At 43.1% G+C, this 27,791-nt stretch overlaps 1 protein-coding gene across 1 annotated transcript in view; it reads right to left on the bottom strand.

The window, feature by feature from the left end:
- Window positions 1–10,126, bottom strand: part of LOC120046299 (signal transducer and activator of transcription 5B-like) — a 37,015-nt gene extending 26,889 nt beyond the window's left edge. Inside the window, exons 1-8 of the mRNA XM_038991388.1 lie at window positions 9,910–10,126; window positions 7,893–8,034; window positions 6,761–6,917; window positions 5,598–5,687; window positions 5,210–5,390; window positions 4,598–4,728; window positions 3,343–3,494; window positions 2,923–3,078 (exon numbers count right to left, since the gene is read on the bottom strand). Of these exons, the coding sequence (XP_038847316.1) occupies window positions 2,923–3,078; window positions 3,343–3,494; window positions 4,598–4,728; window positions 5,210–5,390; window positions 5,598–5,687; window positions 6,761–6,917; window positions 7,893–8,020 (995 nt within the window). The 5' untranslated portion in view covers window positions 8,021–8,034; window positions 9,910–10,126. The remainder of the gene's footprint in view (window positions 1–2,922; window positions 3,079–3,342; window positions 3,495–4,597; window positions 4,729–5,209; window positions 5,391–5,597; window positions 5,688–6,760; window positions 6,918–7,892; window positions 8,035–9,909) is intronic.
- Between the last annotated feature and the right edge of the window lie 17,665 nt (window positions 10,127–27,791).

Genomic DNA, 27,791 nt, shown 5'->3' with positions numbered 1-27,791 from the left:
TAATATTAATACCATTTAAATGTAGATGTTTTTTGCACTGGATATATTTACCATACAGAAACATAAATATTTTACCTTATCATAAGTAGACATAATTGGAAATGATTAAATTCTTCCAATAGAAATAAAAACATTTAGTTACGAATTTTACTTTAAATTAGTTGACTCTTCACATGGGATGATTTCTTTGAACAAAAGGGAATATTGAATGACCCATCGCATCTACCAAAAATGTTTAACATACATCTGTAAAATGATAGTCTAGAAACTAATGCTTTGGTTGTCTTCCTCTCACGCTTCATGTCTTCTCCCTGGACCTCCTTAATGTCCAATTCTTTAACATCAGACTCTGAGGCCTCATCTTCACTGTCACTTTCCAACCTTGTTGTGGATGGCTCGTTGTCAGGCTCAAAAAACCTCAAATTTGCCCAGATGGCCACCAATTTTTCAACTCTTGTATTGGTCAGCCAGTTGTGTGCTTTGGTGTGTGTTCCCAAACAAGGACCAGTTGCCCTCTGAGGCGGCTGATGTTGGTGGGATTTGGAAGATGGAGGCAAAAGGGGAAAGAGCCTCAGATCCACAAAGTCCCTTCCACCAGGTGTCTGATGAGATATGTTGGCACAACTGCTATATTGCATCTCCATCCCAAAGCCCTTGCTTGGAAGCGTACTTCGCCAGACTGCCAAGAACCTTGCCCTCATCCAGGCCAAGGTGGTGAGATACGGTAGTGATGACACTATAGGCCTTGTTGATCTCTGCACCAGACAGGATGCTCTTGCCAGCATACTTGGGGTCCAACATGTACGCTGCGGCGTGTATGGGCTGCAGGCAGAAGTCTTCACGCTTTTTGATGTATTTCAGAACTGCAGTTTCTTCTGCTTGGAGCAACAGTGAAGTGGGCAGGGCAGTACAGATTTCTTCTCTTCCATCTGCAAGCAGAGTCTGAACATCAGACAGAATGGCATTGTCTCCCTCAATCTATGCAATGGCTACTGCTATAGGTTTCAGGAATATCAGGCTGCTTACCACTCTCTCCCAAAATACATCATCCAGGAGGATCCTCTTGATGCGGCTGTCCATATCGGCAGACTGTGATTTGGCTATTTCTTGGAGACTCCTTCCCCTCCAGGAGACTGTCAAACATGATGACAACACCACCCCAATGAGTGTTGCTGGGCAGCTTCAATGCGGTGCTCTTATTCTTCTCACTTTGCTTGGTTAGGTAGATTACTGCTATAACTTGAAGACCCTTCACATACCTAACCATTTCCTTGGCTCTCCATTGTTTTCAGTGCCATGATGTCCTTGAGGAGCAGATTCAATGCATGAGCAGCACAGCCAATGGGCGTGATGTGAGGGTAGGACTCCTCCAATTTAGACCAAGCAGCCTTCATGTTAGCAGCATTGTCTGTCACCAGTGCAAATACCTTCTGTGGTCCAAGGTCATTGATGACTGCCTTCAGCTCATCTGCAATGTAGAGACCGGTGTCTGTTGTCCCTTGTGTCTGTGCTCTTGTAGAATACTGGTTGAGGGGTGGAGGTGTAGTTAATTATTCCTTGCCCACGAACATTTGACCACCCATCAGAGATGATTGCTTTCTCTATGATTTGCTTGACCTTCACTTGAACTCCGCATCCAGCAAATGAGTAGATAAAGCATTTCTGGTTGGAGGGGTGTATGCTGGGTGAAGAACATTCATTAATCTCTTCCAATACACATTGCCTGTGAGCAGCGGTGAACCAGTTGAATGTCTTGCTCGAGCTGTGTATGCATCTGACTACGTTCCTCCATTGAGTCAAAAAAACTTCTGATTCCAGGAGGACCATGAGCTGTTGCTATCGATAAGGTGTCTGGTTCATAATTTTCACCTCGAATAGAAGTAGAGGGACTTTTGTCAGAGTTTGCTTGTTGTGAGCGCTGAGGGAACATTATGCACTTGGCCAGATGATTCTGCATCTTTGTTGCATTCTTCACATATGATTTGGCACAGTATTTGCAAATGTACACAACTTTTCCTTCTACATTAGTTACAGTGAAATGACTCCACCCATCAGATAGAGCCTGTGGCATTATCCTGTAAAGATTAGAAAAACATTTGTAAAAAAAAATATAAAAAAATAATACATGTTAGATTAAACAACTCCTTTGTAAGATAAATGTTTTAAAATTAAACATGTATGGAAACAGGTGAATTAACACCCCTCAGTTAGCAGGCACAAGCAAGATAAAACCCACATGGTAGCAAAAACTAACTAGCAGAAATTGTTAACAAGTTAGAAATTACTTTAAACACTTTGCTGTAGGCTACTATTTACTAGTTAACAAAATAATAATGTATATGTCATAAAATATATTCACCCCACCCAGTATTGTAATCAAAGCATGTAGTCCTTGGCTCAGACAGTGTAGTAGTGTGGGCTCAATAGCATCTCATTATTGTGCAAGAACTTGAGAATCAGCTGTACATGTGATGGAAGAATGCACTGTGCATGCAGAAGGTTGCAATTCCATTGAATTGGGGATAGTTTAACAAAAATATGCCACAAGACCTCAAATTGCCTAATTTGTATCCCACCAAAAAAGGTTCACTTAACATTTTAAAGCAAAATTCCCCAAATTCCAGGGCTCAACTTCCCATGGAAAGTTTCTGACCCTTTGCAACCCTATCCACGTCCATACCTTTATTTAAGGTATATGTGACCAACAAATCCATATCTATATTCCCTGTCATGTGAAATCCATAGATTAGGGACAAATACATTTATTTAAATTGACTGATTTCCTTATATGGAATGTAACTCAGTAAAATCTCTGAAAATTGTTGCATTTATATTTTTGTTCAGTATATATAGAATCTGGACCAACACTTTGTATTTTCTTAAATAAACAAAAACCCCCCCCAGACACCCACCCACCCCTACCTGGTGACGAGAGCGGAGATGATGTCGGTGATGTCAGAGTTGAGCTTGGTGAGCAGCTCCTCCATTGGGCCAGGCAGCGGTAGCTGCTGGGTCAGGTGTTCGGCCCGCCGGATCTGCTGCCGGTTCTGCCAGATCAGGTCCGCTAGCTTTTCACACCTGGAAAGGGAAAAAAGAACAAGCCCCCCAAGAACACACACACACACATAAGCAGCGATGAGCAGACACACACACAAAAACAGAATCAGAGTGAGGGACGGGAAAGCTGTTTATGTGTTCAATTTGTAAAGGAGAGTGGCGAGAGAGAGACTAAGTGGCACACCAGCGCCAGGAGCACTAAAGCACCCCTACCCCGCAAACCAAGAGGAGCGTCGCCAGCATCGACTACAATGGACAGCTAGGAGTGTGTGTGGTGGGACTCACCAGGACTGCAAGACATCCAGTCCCCCCTCGGTGGGTCCCCCGTTGCCGGCCAGCTGCTGACGTCTCTTCCACTGGATCAGCTCCTCATCCAGGATCAGCGTCTGCTGCTTCCTCAGCTGGCCCAGAGTCTTCTGGTGCTTCTCCGCCAGGTCCTATACACACAAAAAAGATTTTCAATGCGAATATTCTAGAATCTGCATAAAGAAAATATGTGCATGTTCCCACCAGAGGTATGTTTTTTTGTGGATTAAAAAACAGTCAGCTCGAGATGACCAAGTGCACACAAAATGTACTTTATCGCTTAAGTTTTCATGTACCGAATAAAAATGTGATGTTCCGTCGCATTTCCAACTCTACCGATAGTTTTGTCACAAAAACTGTTGCGTTAAATAGAAAAATGTGCGTACTCTGGTCTTGGTACGTTCACTCTAGCCAACAGCTGGCAGATACAGTGTGGGTAGGCTAGTCTACATGAGATTATTATGGATAAGAGCAAGAAGAGTTTGTCTAACGGCAGCCAAGCATCGATCATGTCACCAGAATAAGACCCTCAATATTTATTGGAAAGGAGCATCAAGCTCATAACCATGCACTTCCACCACCCTGTGTAGTTCATTAGAACTTATTTTTATATATGTTTCGTATTTTACCACCCTTATCTCCCCAATTTTGATCAATGCGTCCTCCGAAACATGACCCACCAAACCGCGCTTCATAACAATCGCCTGCTTAACCTGGAAGCCAGCCGCACCAATCTGTCGGAGGAAACACAGAGGTCAGCCTGCAGGCGTCCGGCCCACCACAAGGAGTCGCTAGAGCGCGATGAGCCAAGTAAAGCCCCCCCCCCCCCGGCCAAACCCTCCCTTAACCCGGACGACGCTGGGCCAAATTGTGCGCCGCCCTATGGTACTCCCGATCACGGCCGGTTGTGATACAGCCCGGGATCGAACCCAGGTCTGTAGTGACGCCTTTAGCACTGTGCAACTCGGGAGGCCCCATCAGAACTTATTTCATCTGTAGCCTAATAAAATGGCATGGTTTACTAACATCTAAACCAGGTCAGCTTATTTGTAGTAACGAAATCAAAACAACATCAAATTTACAAATCCGTTAATTCCCCAACTCCCTTAATTGCAATAAATGTTTATGCTTCTGGCCCCAACCTAGTAGTATTGAATGTGTTGCTTGTGTATGCACTGTATATCTGCCAGTCTGTTTCTGCAGTGTGTGTGTGTATGTATGTTCAGTAGCGTACCAGTCTGTATTTCTGCAGTGTGTTGGCCTCCCTGGTGAGCCAAGCCTCCACGGTGGCTCTCTTGGCCTGCAGGGTGGTCTCCCTCTGGGTTCGCTCTTCTGCCGGCACGGCCGACAGACTGCTCAACTGGGCTACAGAGGAGGGAAAGGGGGAAGGAGGAGGATTGAAGTGGGGGGGGGGGGGTGATGGATGAATGGAGGAAGAAGAGTAGAGGAGTGGAGAGAGGTTGAAGGAAGAGGGAGTAAAGGAGAGGGAGAAGTGGAGGTGGTGGCATGGGTAAATACATCTAATTTCCCCGTTACAGACACCCACCTGGAGAGCTACTATACGGTGTATGCAGGCTTTTAGTCTAACCACTAACAGGGCTGATCCACTCTAACATGATTCAGCTCATCAAGGCCCTGAGGCGCGGTCGATTAGTTGAATCTGGGTCGTATTCATTAGGCACAACATGGAAGAAAATGGAGTGAAATGGGGAGGAACTACCTGAACTTGTCCAACAAGAAATGCTTGTTTTGGTTGCGAAACGTTTTGCTAGTGTGCCCAAGTGGGTTAATCCCTCCAGGAATGCATTGAGAAGCGCTGCTGTAATATAGGCAGTCAGCGTCTCACCCTGGATGCGGAGGTTCTCCTGGTACTGGATGATGAAATACTCCTGGTTGTGCTGCAGCTTGCGCAGCTCGTTCTCAGTCTCCTGCGTGGACACGCGCAGCTCCTCGAACGTCTGGTTGATCTGCTGGTGCCTCTGGGACAGGCTGTCCATGGTCCCGCCCCCACCGCCGCTCCCGACGGCCTGCCAATGGGGAGAGAGGCCGTGAGAGAGCCGTCCAATTGGATGACAGAGCTCCGGCAGGATGAAGTATAGTCAAGGCTGCCAGAGGCCCGTTCAACAGAGAGCGACATCATAGAACAAAGCATTTTGTACAACTGATATGATTTGCTGTCTTGTAAAATAGGAGTCATTTCAGCTCTATAAACTCTGTGTGTGCGTAAGTCTCACGTTGGTGGCCTCCTGCACCAGCCTCTGCTCCGAGTGAAGGATGTGCTTGATGCAGCGCACCAGCTCAAGAGGACAGCGGTCATATGTGCTCTGAGGAAGGAAAGGATGCATTTGTCATACAAACACACACGCAAGTGTGCACACAGAAACAGCTGCAGACACAAACAAAAAGGGGCACACGCTTAAGATTTCAATACTCTTCCGCAGAGGATACGCCTCAGTATCCTTGGCTAAAGGAGGTAATTGAGAAGGGGAGCAAACTCCTCCGTTCGCCTACTACCGAATTGACACCCTTCTCGACCACTTATCGGTTTCCAGAGGAGAGGAGGACGGAGGAATCAAAGAGGACAGACTTTTGTCTAATTGTGAATCTCCCACACACACACACACATGAAGAAACAGCTGCACTATGACGAAGTGGACACGGCCACTGTCGTCACGACGCCACTCCAGTAGCATTGGCTGCTGTTCCAATACGGAGCCCTGCACCACCAGGGGAGTGAGAACATACTGCATACATCCTCTAACAAGGCTAACTCAATCAGATCAATCAACTGAAATGGGTTTTGTGGGCTAACATCAGTGTTGGCGTCAGGCGTTTGTAACACTGCCACTTGACCCTCGAAGCAGTGACCATTTTGTACCACGTTGTGAAGTTAAAAGAGTGCTACAGAGAAACGCCTTTGGAATTTTCCTAATCTTCTGCTTCATTTCAAGGTGCCAAAAATTCAGTGTGAGCCAATGCCGGATTAGCCACCTCCCGCTGTAACAGTGCTGGGGCTTAATTAGGCACCAAACGGAAGAAAACCCAGACCTGCCCATTTAGAGAAGCTTGTTTTCATCTTTCATTGCCGAAATGTTGCGTCCCTTAATGAACACGAACTAGTGTAGGTGTCTCTCCCATAGAGGTAGAGTGTTATAACTACAGACAGGCATTTCTATGGAACCTGCTCAATGGCGCATCAACCTAAAACAGAGATGTTAGGTTCGCTTCGAGATGCTACAAGATATTTCTAGGTCCGTTTTTTTGGTGGGGGTGAGGGGATTAGGCATCCAGTCTTCTCTCCTGTGCTGGAGAACCAGAAGACATGTAATTCAAGCTGCGTTACACCAGAGTTCCACTACTACTTGGGGTGTACACTCTGGCCCCGTTGGTTTCTTACCTTGAGCTGGCTGGCGTAGTGTCCCAGTTTGATCTTGAGCAGGAAGCCGTCCTCCCCCACTTGGTGCTCGGCCTTCCTCTGCAGCTCCTGCACCAGGCTGTCCAGCAGACGCTTGGCCTTCAGCTCATCCTGGGGGTTCTCCAGCTCCACAGAATCCCTGGGTTGCCCGGGTCAGGGGGTCAAACAGACAACATCAGAAGTACTAAGTTGTGGGACATGGGTTTATATGCTCATTATCCATGCCTTTATCTCCAGCTCTCTCAATGTAACACACACAGGTTCTCTTTTTCCTGTGTAACCTGCTGTGCATTTCGACAACATTGTTTTCTCACATGCACACGAGTACTACAGATGTAAATTAGCTCCATAGCTAATTCCAGCACATACACATTGATGTGAAAACTTAAAATGATAAATGTGCTACTGTCCCTGTCAAATAGACTAAATTCCTTAGAAACACGCACACACATTTAGCCTAATATTCTCTCTCTGGGTTTCCAGGTCCCAAAGAGACCATTTTTTTTAAAATAATGTAACATCAACAATCAAATGTGCATACAAGACAGACTCCTTTTCTTGTACAGTCACACACACACACTAATGTTTAACCTTAAATTCTCCACTGTTCGGAAGTGAACTAAAACTGTCAAGACCCACTCAAGACTACAGAGAACAAGTGGACGAATAAGCAAAAAAATAACGAACAAATGCCATTGCTACCTCTCTTGTGCACACACCCGCATGCAATACATGTTTCACCCTTTTCTCAGTCAGTGCACTTTGCAACAACTGTTTTGTGGCTAAGTCAAAGCGTCATTCAGCTGAAGCTTATCCAATGTCAAATGAAAAATGATACTCTGCATGAGCAGTGCATATCATGCCCTTGTTATGCAAGGCCAATGCAAATTCGAGTCTCAAGCACAAGCACAAGCAAAATACCTGTGTGTGGGACATTTAAGCACCCATTTGAGTGTGTGCATGATTTGTCCACAATTTGTATAAAAAAAAAAATGAAGCCTATATTAAGACAAGCATTAGGACTGCAGCCATCAATATGATCAATAAGACTAACCTGGATAAATAAAAGAGGGGAAATGGGATAAAAGTCATGAGAAAAGTGGTGTAAACTCACCAAAGCTGCCCCTCGATCCACTGGGCCAGGTAGTGGCGCACCTCTATGGGGAAGTGCTGTCCGTAGAGAGACTGCATCTGGTGCAGCGCATCCCCCTGCAACTGCTGGGCCTGGATCCACACCGCCATCCTCCTTCAGCCCCCTTCCCCGAGGACACAAAGACACAGGAAGGAGGTGAGCGAGGGGTAGATGCAGAGAAGTGGAGAGAAGAGGGAGAGTGGGGGGGGGAGAGGCAGAGGGATGAGAGAATGTTAGAGTTGGTAGAGGAGAGCAGAGGAGAGTGGGTGGAGGAGAGGGAGAGCAGAGGAGATAGGGTGAGTGAAGGAAAGGGGAGAGGAGGAAGGAGGGTGAGCGTGGGTAGAGAAGAAAAGATGGGACAAAGAAATGAGAGGGAGAGCAGAGGAAACAGGTGAGGAGGGAGGGAGAGTAGAGGAAAGGGTAGTGTCCCGAGATGCGTGAAGGAAAAGTAACGAGTAACGGGGAGACAGACGGGAAAAGTTAAAATTGTGTGTGTGGGGTGACAATAAAATAAATAGGCTATGTCCTATCCTGGAGAAACTCTATGCCCCGGGCTGTCACCGGCAGAATGAGAAGGGCCAGCAGCTGCCAGACTAGACTCTCAGGATGTTGTTGACCAACAACCTCATTAAATCAGGACATGCAAAACCTTACTCCAGCCAAGCCATTGCCAAAGCACTGGTTTAACAGGTGATGGGAATTGTGCCATTGACTAAGCCTAAATCCACTCCTAACACGCCTTTCCAAATTTGGTGCCAGCACTGGGTTAGGAGTGGAATGACAACATAGCTAGTAGTCTTAGGCCAGAGTAGGCTCTAGCGATGCAGCCCAGGCTTTTGCATGGATAGAAGATACACATCTTTTTCCAGGTTTGCAGTGTCAAATGGGATATGGATGCTGCCATTCCTCGAAGTTTGCAAAACCATATTTGCATACTCAAATGTATGGTCAAGGAACACTATTCTCGGTCCAGTATGTTGCCGTACAAACTGCTGACATGAATGCAAAAGCTTGAGACTAGTTGGTAGTATGCATTAAGCCCAACAAGAAGCCTTCAAACCCTTTAGCAGAAAAATATTGTTCGCATGTTGTCTCATAAAAATCAAACAGCACATTCATGCACAAGCATTTCGCTACACCCGCAATAACATCTGCATGTGATCAATACAATTTTATTTTAACACGCAGCTAGCCATCAACACAAGTAATGGTTTTTGGCCAGTCTAAAAACCGTTCCATGTATAATAACTAGCAGTAACTAGCATGTATAAAACATTACTTGTATTGATAGGTAGCTGTATGAATGGCGTGTTTGCCATGTTTACAATTTATACAGTGTACTGACACTGATGTATAATATAATACGAATGTGTGAGAGACAGCGTTGGACATGTAGCTTCATAGCACCACATCATGGAATGTCCATTTTGCGAGCATTTGATTTCGCTTTCGGGTTTAGCCAGCTGATTGACAGTTCTACTTTTGTTGTGATAAACAGTTTAGTTAGCTATAACTACGCACAAGATAGTTTGTGATCTGGCCAACTAACTTAGTTGCCTACTGTAACTAGTGTCTTTGCTTTAACTAACTTTACTGCTAGAACCGTTAGGAAGCGCTCAAGGCAAGCGTTTCACGGTTAAGTCTACACGCGTTGTATCCGGCGCATGTGTGATATTTTTATTTGATTCGAAGCTAGGTAGCTAACTAGCTCAGTTAGCCAGCTAACTATTTAGCTAAGTGAGTATTGTTAAAGTACATAAACTAGCTAACGTTACCTAGCCTGTTTGCCAGTGCAAACATGCATGTTGATAGCAGCTACTGTAGCTAACTATCTGATTACGTTAGTTGGACGACACATATAACCAACTAGATAGTTAGTTAGGACCTTAGAAATAAAATGCAAATCGTGCATTAGGTTGCAGGCTAGCTAACGTTAGTCAAGTTAGTTTACAAATATTTCGAAATGTAAAGAAAAACATGAGTGCAATCAGTCGCTTACCTATTTCCAGACAGCAAATCTGATTTAGATCATAGGGCACAGGAAACACCAAAACTAAGCCCTTCAAACGTTTTGTGTTTAACGTTACCTAGCTAGCTAATGTTACCCAGAATGTTGCGGTTTGTCATATCGAACCATTACCGGTATCGTAATGGCCAGTTTTCAATTTGCTTGGCAAGAAAATCAACTAGCAACCAGCTGTTGCTGCTACTATATAGCTAAGTAACTAACGTTAGCATAAAACTATTGGCATGCACCACCCACTTCCGGGGAGAATGCTCGTTTTGGTTATAGCAGCGCTACCTCCGTCTTATAGCTAGGTAAAATATGCTAACGTCATTTATAAGCTAGTTAATACCAACTACAATGTAGACCCTAAATACATGGGTAAGGGTGGGGACATATTGTAATGTATATCCGCTCTAGTCCAATAAAACTTAGACAATTCTTTGTTGAGTTATCTGTTTTTATTCTTGGTCCAGCTTCATCAGAAGCAGATCCTATAGACGCAGCTCTGGTTTCTCCTACGTGGAAATTATGAGTCGTTCGCGAATGAACTGATCTTTTTGGTGAACGTCGGGAAGCGAATCGCATCGGTGAAAGCCATTCAGTTGGCTCCCTGATTTGCATCCAGCTACTACTCCTTTTTGAGCTCAAAGCAAAGTTTTTCTGCAGATAAGTTACATAATAATTATCTACAGAGGATGAATCCTCACTACAGAAGCAATAAATAGTGGGGAGAGCGCATCAATCTGGTCCACGCGGATGTTTGCAGTGCGCGAAAAAAACGTAGTTTCGCATTTTTTTCATGGTTCTAGGTCGATTTTTAAGCATTTTGAACGAAGAGCCGTTTGGTAGCCAAATGAGCCGGCACACCGATACGTACTAGAATAGCCTCCAGACTCTTCACTTGACTTCGTTACAGTTCCCCCTCACATGGGGACAGTGGTGTAAACTTTAAAATACTTAAGTTAAAATACTTTAAAATTCTACTTCAGTCGTTTTTTGGGGTATCTGTACTTTACTATTTACTACATTTCTAAAGAAAATAATGCACCTTTTACCCCATAGATTTTCCCTGACACCCAAAAGTACTTGTTACATTTTGAATGCTTATCAGGACAGGAAAATCAGACACTTAACAAGAGAACGTCCCTTGTCATCCCTACTGCCTCTGATCTGGCAAACTCACTAAACACAAATGCTTGGTTTGTCAAATATTGTGTGTTGGTTAGCCATAAATAAAGAAAAAGAAAATTGTGCCATCTGCTTTGCTTAATATAAGGAATTTGAAATTATTTATACTTTTGATGCTTAAGTATATTTTAGCAATTACATTTACTTTTGATACTTATGTTTCATTAAAACCAAATACTTTTAGACTTTTACTCAAGTAGTATTTTACTGGGTGACTAACTTTTACTTGAGTCATTTTCTATTAAGGTATCTTTACTTTTACTCAAGTATGGCAATTGCATACTTTTTCCACCACTGCATGGAGAGAAGCATTAAGCCACTGAAGGTGTTGTGGTTCTATTCACTATAAGAAGTAGCTGTGTACAACCCATAGGGCCTTACCCCCAATCTATCTCCTTAATGCTGAGTACCAAGCTGAGACGCATTGGGTCCCATTTCTACAGACTTTGGTATGACTCAGCCGGGGATCGAACTCAACCTTCCAATCTCAGGGCAGACACTAACCCAGGGGAGTCAAACTCATTTTCCCCCGCAGGCTGCATTCGGTCTTCACCGAGGTCCAGAGGGCCGCACATACACCACCTTGCGGGCCAGATTGAATGGGCCCTATGAATGGGACACCTCCTCTAACCATAAGGCCAAAGTTGGTATTTCACAAGCACTATTTATTCTCCATCATAGAGGCAGTGTTTCCTTCCTTGTTTCTTTTTCAGCAGCGGGGGAGTTAACGGGAGATGAGGTATTCTTGCAGAGGGGGTGGGGTCTTCCGCCAGGGGGACAGCAAATGGGGTCTTCTTGGAGCATACATCTATACATCATAAACAATATATATATATATGTTTTTTGGCGTCCACGATTTAGCAGTGGCGGTGTAGCAGTCTAAAGTGCCGGCTAGAATAGGGACTAAGGTTCAGGGCAGGGTACTGTGTGTGTGTGTGTGTGTGTGTGTGTGTGTGTGTGTGTGTGTGTGTGTGTGTGTGCGTGTGTGTGTGTGTGTGTGTTTGTATGTGCATATGCAGTGTATGTGAGTGTGTGTATAGTGTGTGCATATAGCCTTCTGAGTATGCATAGTCAGTGCAATTTAGGGTCAATGCAGATAATCTGTGTAACCATTTATCTATTTAGCAGTCTTATGGCTATTTAGCAGTTTTATGGCTTGGGGGTAGAAGCTGCCTCGGAGCCTGTTGGTCCGAGAGCTGTTGCTCGGGTACCGTTTGCCGGACATCTATGTCTTGGGTGGCTGAGGTCTTTGTAAATTATTCGGGACTTCCTCTGATACCGCCTGAAATAGAAGTCCTGCAGGGAGCTCAGCCCCTGTGATGTACTGGGCCGTCCGCACCATCCTCTGTAGTGCTTTGCGGTCCGGAACGGCGCATTTGCCATACGAAGTGATAATGCAGCCAGTCAAGATGCTCTCGATGGTGCAGCTGTGGAACATTTTGAGGATCTGAGGGCCCATACCAAATCTTTTCAGCCTCCTGAGGGGGAAGAGGCGAGGTCATGCCCTCTTCACGACTGTGCAGGTGTGTGTGGACCATGTTAGGTCCTTAGTGATGTGGATGCCAAGGAACTTGAAGCTCAACCTGCTCCACTACAGCCCTGTCGATGTAAATGAGGCGTGCTCTCCCCTCTTTCTTCTGTAGTTCATGATCAGCTCCTTGGTCTTATTGACGTTGAGGTTGTTGTCCAGGCACCACACTGCCAAGCCTCTGACCTCGCCATCGGTGATCAGGCCTACCACCATTGTCCCATCAGCAAACTTTATGATGGTGTTGGAGTCGTGTGTGGCCACGCAGTCGTGGGTGAACAGGGAGTATAGGAGGGGACAAAACACGCACCCCTGAAGGGCCCTCGTGTTGAGAGTCAGTGTGGCAGAGTTGATGTTGCCTACCCTCCCCACTTGGGGCTAGCCCGTCAGAAAGTCTAGGATCCAGTTGCAGAGGGAGGTGTTCAGTCTCAGGGTCCCGAGCTTGGTGATGAACTTGGAGGGGACTATGATGTTGAACGCTGAGCTGAAGTCTATGAACAGCATTCTCACATAGTTATTTCCCCTCTTGTCCAGGTGGGAGAGGGCAGTATCTGTTGGATCTGTTGCAGTGGTATGCGAATTGAAGTGGGTCCAGGGTGTCTGGGATGATGATGTGTGTCATGACCAGCCTTTCAAAGCACTTCATAATTACATATGAGTGCTACAGGGTGATAATCATTTAGGCAGGTTACCTTGGAGTTCTTGGGAAACTGGGACAATGGTGGTCAGCTTGAAACACTTGGCTATGAATACAGCATAAAAATGAATGGGCAAGTTCGTTTTGCATGGTCCGGTGCCGTGAGTGGGTGGAGATTTCACTTAATGACCAACGGAATGGACTAAAATGTACAAACTCCCCCAATCCGAGGACACCAGGCCATGCTAAATTAACTTTCCCACTGCAATCCCTTTTCACCCGAGCGGCGCAGTTGTCTACAGCACTGCATGTCAGTACAAGAGGCGTTACTGTAGTCCCTGGTTCAAACCCAGGCTGCATCACATCTGGCTGTGATTGGGTGTCCCATAGGGCGGCGCACAATTGGCCCAGCGTTGTCCAGGTTTGGCCAGGGTAGGCCGTCATTGTAAATAAGAATTTGTTCTTAACTGACTTGCCTAGTTAAATTTTAAAAACCCGGGCAGCTTAATTGAATCTCTTCAGTGAGCCTGTAACGTGAGGGGAGGTGTGTATAAACCACACCCCCATCAGCAGTAAAGTGGCTGTGTAGGTTATGGACAGAGTCCTCCATAAGTTTTTAGACAGTGTAACTAAAGTTGTTGATGATGATGGTTCATGATGATGTTTTTTTCTGGACCTCCCTCTTACCTCGTTGTAACCCATCGAAGGCCCTGCCACGGTCCCATTAAACAGAGAAAGTTATAGTGAAGGTTGGGAGGGCTCTATTTGTTTCACCTGTATTCTCTCTCTGCATTCACTGGCTGTTACGGAATAGGGAGAAATGATGATCCAGAGCTATTGATCTTGAACATCATAGACCACTGTGAGAATGTTCACTCTCTCTGGCAGTGACAGACCACTCATGCCCTCTGCTGGACAGACCTGCCACACTCTAAAAATTAGGGGTTCAACAAGGGTTCTTCTAAGAACGTTATTCAAAAGGTTCTTCGAGGATCCATTATAGGGGTTACCCCACACTTTCAATTGGAATAACCCCTAAAGGATACTCCAGGAACCTTCTCTTTTTAGAGTGTATCTGACATCTGAGCCAGGAATCCACCGTCGACAGGATACAAGCTCCTCGGAAAACGACATTTGCTGTATCTCTGGTTCTCAAGCTACATTTGTTAGTGTGTGCATCAAAATGGCAGAGGCCATGGATTTGATCAGTTGTTCGATCTGTCTGGATCTACTGAAGGATCTAGTGACAATTCCCTGTGGACACATCTACTGGGCTGTATTCAGGGCTGCTTGGATCAGGAAGGGAAATAGTCAGTTGCGCAACTGAATGCATTCAACTGAAATGTGTCTTTCCACATTTAACCCAACCTCGCTGAAACCGAGGGGTGGGGGGGGGGCTGCCTTAATGTCCACGTCATTGGCGCCCGGGGAACAGTTGCGGTTGGGGCTTAACTGCCTTACTCAAGGACATAACGGCAGATTTTCCACCTTGCTGGCTCTGGGATTCGAACCAGTGAATTTTCGGTTACTGGCTCAACGCCCTTAAGATGACAGGGGAGTCTACAGCTACCCCCAGTGCAGACAGACTTTCATACCAAGGCTTGTTCTTAACAGGAGCATTAACTTTGTTTAATTGGTGGAGAAACTGAAGAAGAGAGGACTCCAAGCTGCTCCTCCTACCAAACCCTGACTGGTGTGTATGGCCTCTTTATTTAAATCTCTTGGGGTTTCTACTAAGCTAACATATGGAATTGTTTAAAGATGTCATACCAAGGATAATTTAGCTGTTTTGATTTTAAATTTTAGGACCACTTAAGGTATAAATTAACTTACTATGACTGTTTTCAACTAAAATGGTAAAATAAAAAAAACACCATGGGTGGGCCTAGGTGGCAGGCCAAAACTCCCTCCCACCAAAACAAACAGCTCTTACCCCCAAAGGGGATTATCATAATGTTTCACAATTTCACAGGATTATTCCAACCTCATAGGATACTGAACAAAAATATAAATGCAACATGTAAAGTGTTGGTCCCATGTTTCTGAAATAAAATGTAATCTCAAATTTTGTGCACACGTTTTTTGACCATTTCTCCTTTGCATAGATAATCCATTCACAACTGACAGGTGTGGCTTATCAAGAAGCTGCTTAAACAGCATGACCATTACACAGGTCCACCTTGTGCTGGGGAGAATAAAAGGCCACTTTAAAATGAGCAGTTTGTCACACAACACAATGCCACAGATGTCTCAAGTTTTGAGGGAGTGTGCAATTGGCATGCTGCCTGCAAGAATGTCCACCAGAGCTGTTGGCAGAGAATTGAATGTTAATTTCTCTACCTTAAGCTACCTTCAACGTCGTTTTAGAGAATTTGGCAGTACGTCCAACCGGCCTCACAGCCGCAGACCATGTGTAACCAGTGGTGGAAAAAGTACCCAATTGTCATACTTGAGTAAAAGTAAAGATACCTTAATAGAAAATGACTCAAGTAAAAGTGAAAGTCACCCAGTAAAATCCTACTTGAGTAAAAGTCTAAAAGTATTTGGTTTAAAATATAGTTAAGTATTAAAAGTAAATGTAATTGCTGAAATATAAATTCCTTATATTAAGCAAAACCAGACGACACTATTTTTTTGTTTTTTAAATTTATGGATAGCCAGGGGCACACTCCAACACTCACATATAATTTACAAATTAAGCATGTGTTTTGTGAGTCTGCCAGATCAGAGAAAGTAGGGCTGACCAGGAATGTCCTTTTGATAAGTGTGTGAATTACACCATTTCCCTGTCCTGCTAAGCATTCAAAATGTAACGAATACTTTTGGGTGTCAGGAAAAATGTAAGTAAAAAGTACATAATTTTCTTTAGAAAAGAAGTGAAGTGAAATTTGTCAAAAATATAAATAGTAACCCCCAAAAACTACTAAAGTATAACGTTCAGTATTTTTACTTAAATACTTTACACCACTGCGTGTAACCATGCCAGCCCAGCACCTCCACATCCGTCTTCTTCACCTGTGGGATCGTCTGAGGGGGGGGTGGTGCTGAGGAGTATTTCTGTCTGTAATAAAGCCCTTTTGTGGAGAAAAACGAATTCTGATTGGCGAGGCCTGGCTCCCCAGTTGCTGGGCCTAGCTGCCAAATGGGTGGGCCTATGCCCTCCCTGGCCCACCCATGGCTGCAGCCCAGCCCTGTCATGTGAAATACATAGATTAGGGCCAAATGTATTTATTTCAATTGACTGATTTCTTTATATGAACTGTAACTCAGTAAAATCTTTGAAATTGTTGCGTTTATATTTATGTTCAGTATATATTTACATTAAATAAGCATACATACACTGTATATACAAAAGTATGTGGACACCGCTTCAAATTAGTGGATTCGGCTTTTTCAGCCACACCCATTGCTGACAGGTGTATAAAATCGAGCACACCGCCATGCAATCTCCGTAGACAAACATTGGCAGTAGAATGTCCTTCCTGAACAGCTCAGTGACTTTCAATGTGGCACCATCATAGGATGCCACCTTTCCAAAAAGTCAATTAGTCAAAGTTCTGCCCTGCTAGAGCTGCCCCGGTCAAATGTAAGTGCTGTTATTGTAAAGTGGAAAGGTCTAGGAGCAACAACGGCTCAGCCGCAAAGTGGTTGGCCACATAATCTCACAGAACGGAACCGCCGAGTGAAGCACGTAAAAATAGTCTGTCCTCGGTTGCTACCGAGTTCCAAACTGCCTCTGGAAGCGACGTCAGCACAAGAACTGTTCGTCGGGAGCTTTATGAAATGGATTTCCATGGTCGACTAGCCGCACAGAAGCCTAAGATTACCATGCGCAATGCCAAGCTTTGGCTGGAGTGGTGTAAAGCTCGGCGCCATTGGACTCTGGAGCAGTGGAAATGCGTTCTCTAGAGTGGTGAATCACGCTACACCATCTGGCAGTCCGATGGACAAATCTGGGTTTGGCCAATGCCAGGGTAACGCTACCTGCCCCAATGCATAGTGCCAACTGTAAAGTTTGGTGGAGGAGAAAAAAATGGTCTGGGGCTGTTTTTCATGGTTCGGGCTAGACCCTTTCGTTCCAGTGGAGCGAAATCTTAACGATACAGCATACAATTACATTCTAGACGATTCTGTGCTTCCAACTTTGTGGCAAAAGTTTGGGGAAGGCCCTTTCCGGTTTCAGCATGACAATGCCCCCGTGCATAAAGCGAGGTCCACACTGAAATGGTTTGTTGATCGGTGTGAAAGAACTTGACTGGCCTGCACAGAGCACTGAACTCAACCCCACTAACACCTTTGGGATGAATTGGAACGCCGACTGCGAGCCAGGCCTAACAGCCCAACATCAGTGCCCGACCTCACTGATGCTCGTGGCTGAATGGAAGCACGTCCCTGCAGCAATGTTCCGACATCTACTGGAAAGCCTTCCCAGAAGAGTGGAGGCTGTTACAGCAGCAAGGGGGGGGGGGGGGGGGGGGGGGGCAAACTCCATGTTAATGCCCATGATTTTGGAAAGAGATGTTCGACAAACAAGTGTTCACATATTTGGGAATGTATTTATATTAATATAGGCTGGTTGAAATGGACCCCCCACCTCTGCACAGCCAGCAGTAGAGAAGAGTGGATCTTTCCTGAGCTGATACGCTCTGTCGAGAGAAGGCATTGAGTTGAAGGAGCTGATCAGAGCCAGTCAGGCATAAGGACTCCTGGAGCAGAAGGTTGTTGAGTTGAGGAGGAGAGATGCTGAGCTGAAGCAGTTCTCACACACAGGGAATGACATCCATTTTTCTCCAGGTGACATCACTAACTTAGATGTACCTTAAAATCGCAATCTATAGACTTCTTTCCCAGTGAAATGTGCGTAAACTTAAAGTAACGTTTGTCTTTCAATACCTTCTACCCGTTTCCCTCTCTGTAGAGTTTCCAGTCTCTCTGTGTGTCTCATGGATCTGAGGCTTTACCCAGCATCACTGTCTATCCACACATCTCCTTTGAGCATGTAAAGAAATCAGTCTGAACTGAAAGATTAACTACAGGATGTATGCAAGTAGGAAATGGACAAGATATCTGGGAAATTTGACAAAAATTTGCTCAAAGAACATGAAACAACACTTTTTTCCCTCGTCATAGAACAACATCTATTGCAAGCAATAGTATATTTGGTATGACATTATTATAGCATAGATATTCTTAATTATTTTTAAAATAGTTCTGCTGAGCCCACCAGAAAAGTTATTAGAATGTGAGTAAACACACACGTGAATGTGAAATCACTGTCTATTAGTAAATCACTAGCTGATAGGCTAGTAGTTAGCATGGTAGCTTCAGGAGCACAAAGTGTGGCGGTTGAAGCTGGATGAAATCCTGAGGGTTATATGAGATGGTCTAAATTATATAAGGCAAAGGAGTGCGTCGTTAGATGATTTTTTTTGCCCGGCCACGTCACTTTATACACAGAAGATCTCCGCTAAACATAGAATCACAGTGTTTATCCTTCTATCCATGACCAGTGATTACTTCACAACGAAGTTGACTACAACAAAAGTTGCCAGTGTCTTTTCAATTGTTACAAACAAGCAAAGGATAAAAACACGCTTCAAATGAAAACCGAGATGACTGCATTAAAAGATAAATAGCCTACCTACGGTATAGGCCTATATAGTTCGATAATATGTTAATCAATTTCATGTTCATTCAGTTGTTTTATTTTGCCATTTGGCTACTGTGAAATGTTTTGCCTCAATATATTTCCTGATGTTTAGCCTAACGTGCGCAATTATGTGCCAAATCTTGATTTAGTGCATTATTATAGGGTAAGCATTAAAATCTCTCTCTAGGAGCTGATCCGTCGTCAGTATTGTGGAATAACTCTAATGTTAAGTTTGAATGGAGGAAGCAGATCAGACTGCTGCGCTGCCTTTCTTTCTATCATATCAGTATCGACACAAGCCTCAACGATGAATTTAGCGAATTTATCTCTGCGTGTTTTGTTTTTTGGTAAACGCATGTTACATCTTCTACATCAGTGATCACCAACCTTTTCTGAGTCAAGATCACTTTCGCAGTCAAAAAGCAAGCTGAGAACTACTGCTTACATTAACTTCACACAAACAGTTTTGTAGGAATGAGGTTTGGGCAGGTGGCCTAATACATTATCACAGCATATTGGCTATATGATTGGCCTGCCAATATTGTTAATCAGACCATATTATATTTCAAAACTCTAGCTTTGATAAAAAATAAATCCGTTGGTTTAGCACTTGTGAGGGACTGTGGAGCAGGAATTGAAATTATTTGCTTTTTTATTTTACTGGACTGATGGTACCTGCATCTGATGGTCAACGAGGTCAAATCACGACGTCAGTGATCTTCAGGTCGAAAAGTCGGAGCTATAGAAAGATGCCTGAGTTTCCGACTTGGAATTCCGAGTTGGATGACCGTTCAAAACGATTTTTCCCAACCGCCTCTCACGGTCCCTGCTCTCTCCTTCCTTTCCTCCGGGGAGACTGACCAGAGAGAGGGGACACCGTCTTCCACCTGATGGCGAAACTCGAGTCGCACCGCATTTGCCTCGTGCACAACTTAATGTTGTTCCAATGACCAGAGAAAGTTAAATATTCCTTCATATTAAAATCGACACGACGAGCTGCTAATAACAATAAAAAGCAGGGCTATCGATACTTGGCTACTCGTTCATTGCAGCTGCAGCCCGAGCGGAAGTACGGAGAAGCGCGTTTTGTAATAGTGTTGAATAGTGACCGTGCTGAATATAACCTTAAAACCTGTCTGGCTCTGGCGTTCCGCCAGCGGAACTCCTCCCACATTCCACTGAAAAGGCAGAGCGCGAAATTAAAAAGATATTTTTTAGAAATATTTAACTTTCACACATTAACAAGTCCAATACAGCAAATGAAAGATACACATCTTGTGAATCCAGTCAACATGTCCGATTTTTTAAATGTTTTACAGCGAAAACACCACATATATTTATGTTAGCTCACCACCAAATACAAAAAAGGACAGACATTTTTCACAGCACAGGTAGCATGCACAAAGCCAACCTAACTAACCAAGAACCAACCAAACTAACCAACAAACAACTTCATCAGATGACAGTCTTATAACATGTTATTCAATAAATCTATGTTTTGTTCGAAAAATGTGCATATTTCAGGTATAAATCATAGTTTACATTGCAACTACAATCAGAAATTGCACCGAAAGCAGCCAGAATAATTACAGACACCAACGTCAAATACCTAAATACTCATCATAAAACATTTCTGAAAAATCGATGGTGTACAGCAAATTAAAGACAAACATCTTGTGAATCCAGCCAATATTTCCGATTTTTTTACAGCGAAAACACAATATAGCATTATATTAGCTTACTACAATAGCCTACCACACTACCGCATTCATTCATCAAGGCACGTTAGCGATAGCAATAGGCACGTTAGCGATAGTGAATAAACCAGCAAGATATATCATTTTTGACTAACCTTGATAAGCTTCATCAGATGACAGTCCTATAACATCAGGTTATACATACACTTATGTTTTGTTCGAAAATGTGCATATTTAGAGCTGAAATCAGTGGTTATACATTGTGCTAACGTAGCATCTTTTTCCCACAACGTCCGGATATTTTTCTGACACTTTTTCTGACACACATATTCTGACCAAATAGCTATTCATAAACATAACTAAAAAATACATGTTGTATAGGAAATGATAGATACACTAGTTCTTAATGCAATCGCCGTGTTAGAATTCTAAAAATAACTTCATTACGACATCCAGCTTAGGTATAGCGAGAGAGTACCCAAAAGCTGGGCGCAAACGACTAGTACAACATGTTCGACAGATATATGAAATAGCATCATAAAATGGGTCCTACTTTTGCTGATCTTTCATCAGAATGTTGTACAAGGGGTCCTTTGTCGGGAACAATCGTTGTTTGGATTTAGAACGGCCTTTTTCCCTCTCGATTTAGCAAGCACACTTGTCAAGTGGCGCGAATCTCTCCATCGTCAACAAACTCAGAGAACGGAACACGGCAAAACTCCTGAAAAAATTTCAATAATCTGATTAAACTATATTGCAAAAAAAACAAAAAACAGTTATTGCTTTGTCATTGTGGGTTATTGTGTGTAGATTGATTAAGAAAATAAACTATACATTTTTAGAATAAGGCTGTAATGTAACAAAATGTGGAAAAAGTCAAAGGGTCTGAATACTTTTTGAATGCACTTTATTTGCCACATTCTGCGCAATAACATAATTTGTCCCCTGTGTGTATCCTTAAATGCATGTTCAGGGCGCTTTTGCAGCAGTAGTGCTTGCCGCAATCATTGCACCGAAATGTCTTCTCTCAACGTTTGAGTGCGCTGGTGTTTTTTTTAAGATAATTTGCTGATGGGTAACACTTCCACACAGAAGGCACTGAAATTATTTCTCCCTTGTGTGAATTCTCTGATGTATTTTTAAACCCGAATGCTGTGCTTATGCCTTTTCTGCATACAGGACAGGTATATTTTCTCTCTGATTTGTATCTCACCTCCCCAGTGTGAATCTTAACATGTTTCTTCAGTTTTCCCTTACTGCTGAAACATTTCCCACAGTCTTCGCATTGAAACGATTTCTCCTCTGTGTGAATAATTCCATTTGCTTGTAAAGTGTATGCTGTCCAAAAGCCTTTTTGGCAAACATAACACGTATGGTCTCTCCCGTGTGTTAGGTCCTAATGGCACTTTCAGCTCACTGGTTTTCCTGCCATTGGTATACATTTAGAAGCTTTGATTCAAGTGGCTTCAGTTTTGAGATAAGTCCTCCACTTGCCACCCCATCAACACAATCCCCGTTTTCACTCTTTACTGCAGAACAGTTTGGGTTTACTGCAGAGGGGCTGAGAGTCACTGGTTGGTTCCTATACTCCGTAGTCCTCTCCATCAACTTCTGTTTTGATCTCTGCACTTGTGTTGTTGGGTAGACAGTCACTCTCTCGGTTTTCTTCACTTTGGGTTTGGTAAAGATGTGAAGCCTAAGATGGGTCCTGATCATTATCAGATTCACTTTTCACGCTGGGAGGCGTGAACAAGAACACTGAGGTTTCAGAGACCTGTTCCTCTTTAAACGGTGTGGGCTCTGGGTCCTCCTGCTTCATATTAGCGCTCCCCTTCTGCTCACAGTGCAGCTGATGGGGGGCTAGAGAGAAGGATGGAAAAGTGAGTATCAATGAAGAAACAAAAACTGTGACACATCTAGGACAGAATAATGAGTAACCTGCGTGCTTGGTGCAACGGTTCATTCACAATACTCATATTGTGCTGGCAATAGCATGCATGCGCTACTGGCAGGAACATGGACCACCCCAAGTCCATGTTCATAAGCAAGTTGCGATGTGAATATTAATGTTCCTTTACATTCCATGTCTTGCCATAATAAACAGAGATACAATACTGTATTGACCATAATCACATTATGAAATAGCCTACCTTTTGAGCGGTGTAGGTTCCATTTACACTGTGTTCCACGGTTCTTCAGCGTTGTTGATGGTGGTGATGAACTTGCAACCAACTCATCCTCAACTGCTGACGCTGATACAGGCACAACCAACTCATCCAAAACTGGTACAGGCACATCTATTTCAGCTCGTTGGTAGTCTCTCAGGGTCTAAATAAAATGAGTTAGATATGTCAGATACCCTACATTATGTCATACATTTATTATACATGTATATTATGAAAATCATAACATGTTCCGGGTATGAAATGCCATTCAGTCAATGCAATATCACAGAAATGTGTCTGGGAAACAAGGCAATACAGATGAGACGCTAAGTAGCTAACAAACTAGTTAGGTGAATAAATAATACATTTAAGATAGCCAGCTAGCTAACGATCTTGGTCAAATAACTATCAAACTGAATAAATAAATTGTACTGAATAAATAAAATAATTCCTACCGGCCGATTTCCAGTTTTTCGTGCTGATCGAATCTGGACATTAGATGATCTACAGTGGGGAGAACAAGTATTTGATACACTGCCGATTTTGCAGGTTTTCCTACTTACAAAGCATGTAGAGCATGTAGAGGTGTAGAATGTCTATTTTTATAGTTTACTTCGCTACTTGAGTCATCTCTCTCCATGCTGCTTTCCACACAGACCTAGCCCCGCCCCCGTCACTTGCGTTGAGTGTCTGCATGGTCAATGCAGCACATGCAACAATGTTGACGACAAGATGCTGTTTTCACTTTGCTTCTTAATTAATATAAATCCAATAGCGTTCTATAATTTCATGATTAGTTTGTGTTTTACATCTTCAAATAGTTCGTCTTTTTTTTAGTAAGTTGGGCCTAAATATTTTTAGCTTCTAATCGTTATCTAGCTAATAAATGTACTGAGTCTGAGCAAACGTAACTAGCTATACAGCCTGATAATACCAGTGATGGTGTAAACCTACATCTGCATGTTATTTGTGCTACAGTATCTTCTAAATCAAAGAGGAATACACAAAGCAAGAATGTTAGCTACATGAAGTAGCTAAAAGAAAACATTGAATGTAGCATAAGATTACAGGGTCCCCTAGGAAACACAACTGTCACAATAACTCCTCCCTGGCATCTTCATTTATTGTCATGTCAAACACGATTCAAAGTGCCCCCTATTATATACTATAGAATTAGAATAATCATTCTATTTCCAGCAGTTCACCCAAGTGTTTTGCTCTAAATCACAACAATAAGATTAGGCCTAGATTGTTTGCCCATATTGTGCAGCCCTACGTGACAGTGTGGAAATGACCTCAAATGAGCACAGGACATTTTTTTGTTGTTGTTGAATAAAACAGTATAAAACAATTAGAATGGAGAAAGACCCATTGAAATCACTTAGAATATACAGTGGCAAGAAAAAGTATGTTGACCTCTTGGATTTAATAACTGGTTGACCCTCCTTTGGGAGCAATAACCTCAACCAAACGTTTTCTGTAGTTGCAGATCAGACCTGCACAACAGTCAGGAGGAATTTTGGACCATTCCTCTTTACAAAATTGTTTCAGTTCAGCAATATTCTTGGGATGTCTGGTGTGAACTCCTCTCTTAAGGTCATGCCACAGCATCTCAAAATCAGGTTGAGGTCAGGACTCTGACTGGGCCACTCCAGAAGGTGTATTTTCTTCTGTTGAAACCATTCTGTTGTTGATTTACTTCGGTGTTTTGGGTCGTTGTCCTGTTGCATCAACCAACTTCTGTTGAGCTTCAATTTGAGGACAGATAGCCTAACATTCTCCTGCAAAATGTCTTGATAATCCTGGGAAATAATTTTTCTGTCGATGATAGCAAGCTGTGCAGGCCCTGAGACAGCAAAGTAGCCCCAAACCATGATGTTCCCTCCACCATACTTTACAGTTGGGATGAGGTTTTGATGTTGGTGTGCTGAGCCTTTTTTCTCTCCACACATAGTGGTGTGTGTTCCTTCCAAACAACTCAACTGTAGTTTCATCTGTCCACAAAATATTTTGCCAGTAGCGCTGTGGAACATCCAGGTACACTTTTGTAAACTTCAGACGTGCAGCAATGCTTTTTTGGACAGCAGTGGCTTCATCCATGGTGTCCTCCCATGAACACCATTATTGTTTAGTGTTTTATGTATCGTAGACTCGTCATCAGAGATGTTAGCATGTTCCAGAGATTTCTGTAAGTCTTTAGCTGACACTCTAGGATTCTTCTAAACATCATTGAGCATTCTGCGTAGTGCTCTGGCAGTCATCTTTGCAGGATGGCCACTCCTAGGGAGAGTAGCAACAGTGCTGAACTTTCTCCATTTATAGACAATTTGTCTTACCATGGACGAATGATCATCAAGGCTTTTAGAGATACTTTTGTAACCTTTTCCAGCTTTATGCAAGTCAACAATTCTTAATCTTAGGTCTTCTGTGATCTCTTTTGTTCGAGGCATGGTTCACATCAGGCAATGCTTCTTGTGAAAAGCAAACTCAAATTTTGTGAGTGTTTTTTATAGGGCAAGGCAGCTCTAACCAACATCTCCAATCTCATCTTATTGATTGGACTCTAGGTTAGCTGACTCCTGACTCCAATTAGCTTTTGGAGAAGTCATTAGCCTAGGGGTTCACATACTTTTTTCAACCTACACTGTGAATGGTTAAATTATGTATTCAATATAGACAAGAAAAATACAATTTGTGTGTTATTAGTTCAAGCACACTATGTTTGTCTATTGTTGTGACTCAAATTTGCTGACAAATTTATACAGAAATCCAGGTAATTACAAAGGGTTCACATACTTTTTCTTGCCACTGTATGTGTTGCCACCCTTGGGTCACGCACTACTCAAAGTAAGTTTAGAACTTTTATTATTCAAAAACATGAGAAAATATAAGGAACTCGCACACTGCTCTTTACTAAGCTTTTACATATCGGCCTCAAGGCCTTCATCAGAGCTTTTGAGGCCGATACGTAAAAGCTTAATAAAGAGCAGTGTGCAGGTTTCTTATTCTTTCTCATCTTACTCAACTGTTACCATGCACCTGCAACAAAGATAGCTCAGATGTGCGATATTTGGCCATATTTCCCAGGCCTACGGCGTCGCCCTCGCCTAGCTAGATAGTTCAAATGAAGCTTTATTTATACAGCACATTTCAGTCACATTTCAGAATGCAACGCAATGTCCTTCACCGAAAAAAATTCATAACAACTTAAATATTTACTACACAAAAAACACAGGGATAAAAAAAAAAAAGAATAACTAAATGAATAAAAGGCACCCTAAGGAAAAGCAAAGCTAAAAAAGGTGTGTTTTAATATCTCTTTTAAGTATGTCTACAGTTTCATCCCCCCTCAGGATCTCTGGCAGGCTATTCCAGAGGCTGTGGGCATAATAACTAAAGGCTGCCTCTACATGCCATAACTAAATGAATAAAAGGCACCCTGTGCCAGAGCACCTGAGGATTCTACTTGGTACATAACTTAAAAGCACATCTGACATGTATTGGGGTGCACAATCGTGGATTGAAAAAATAAAATAAAAGAATAATCTTGAAATGTATTCTAAAACTCACAGGCAGCCAGTGCAGAGACCTTAAAACCGGTGTAATGTGTGCTCTCTGCATGGTCTTGGTCAGTACCCGTGCTGCTGTATATGTATGTTTTGCAGTTGACAAATGGATGTCTTTGGTAGACCAGATAGGAGAGCATTACAGTAGTCAAGCCTGCTTGGATGAGTCTCTCTGGATCAGCCTAAGAGAGAAACGGACACACCGTGGCAACGTTCCTCAGGTGCTAAAAAGCTATTTTGGTCACACTCCTAACGTGTACTTCGAAATTGAGTTCAGAATCTAAAATAACACCTCGATTTTTTTACCTCGTGTTATCTTTATTGCCCGTGAAAATCAATGCTGGGCTTTCTGATAACGCTGCCAAGGGGTAACATACAGTGCTGTGAAAAAGTATTTGCCTCCTTTCTGATGTTCTCTATTTTAGCAGAATTAATGGTTCCTTCTATTAAGGCAAGACGTCTAGGTCCTGAGGCAGTAAAGCATCCCCAAACCACCCCACTACCACCACCATGCTTGACCGTTGGTATGAGGTTCTTACTGTGGAAAGCAGTGTTGGGTTTTCGTCAGACATAAATTGGACCCATCTCATCGTCACCGATAGAACAATGAGACAGATATTTCACCGGATGTATCAATGTGAAGCATCCACTTGGCGTTTCCAGTCACTGCCAAACATGTTAGTGAGAGGAAACCCACTGGCCGGCAGTGGGAGAAGATGGAACGAATGTATTTTGGCCAACATTCTGCAAATGTTCTCATCAATGAAACATTTGATCTCAATACAGCTATTTTCCCAAAACTAGAATGTGTTATGAACAGAATGGATTAAGTTTTGTAGACTTTACCCATTGCAAAAGTTTTTTTTAAATCGCGTTGTTTAGGAGTGCAAAGGCGAGTTGAGTTACTGCACATGCACACTTTACAGAAGAGGAGTTCCCCAACAGAAATATGCAGATGCACGCTAGAACGCTCCAATAGGATCTCGCTAGCTCGTGCTTGGCTCTACCCTCCTTGTTTGTTCTGCCCACTGACTAATGTGGTCTGACTAGTAGCTAGCTAATCCAATATTCATATTGTAATCCAGAAGTGAATTTATATTAAAAAAAACACACAAAAAACGTTGTAAATATATAGTTTTTACAGCTGTGGCAGTTGAGCACAGACACAAGTGAAGTAACAAACCTGCAAAGCTTTTCTCAGGCTGAACAACGGAATTCCAGTGGTTAAACCAGTCTCTGAATGGGATGTCTTCTATGCCATTAAGATAAACAGTTTAGTTTTTGTACTTACATACTCACCTGTCACACAGATGAAAGCAGAAACCTGATAATAATCTTTGGCCATCATTCAAATCGGTTCCTCTTCTGGTCTCCGAAGTAGGCTAAACCAGAGAGGATGAGGCGAAAGAAATTTGTCTTCTCCAGCAGGTGGATAAAAAATT

This window comes from Salvelinus namaycush, chromosome 4 (genome assembly GCF_016432855.1).
Source record: "Salvelinus namaycush isolate Seneca chromosome 4, SaNama_1.0, whole genome shotgun sequence".
Taxonomy (NCBI): domain Eukaryota; kingdom Metazoa; phylum Chordata; class Actinopteri; order Salmoniformes; family Salmonidae; genus Salvelinus; species Salvelinus namaycush.
The sequence above is the reverse complement of the archived record's forward strand: the minus strand, read 5'-3'. Positions and strand labels throughout refer to the sequence as shown.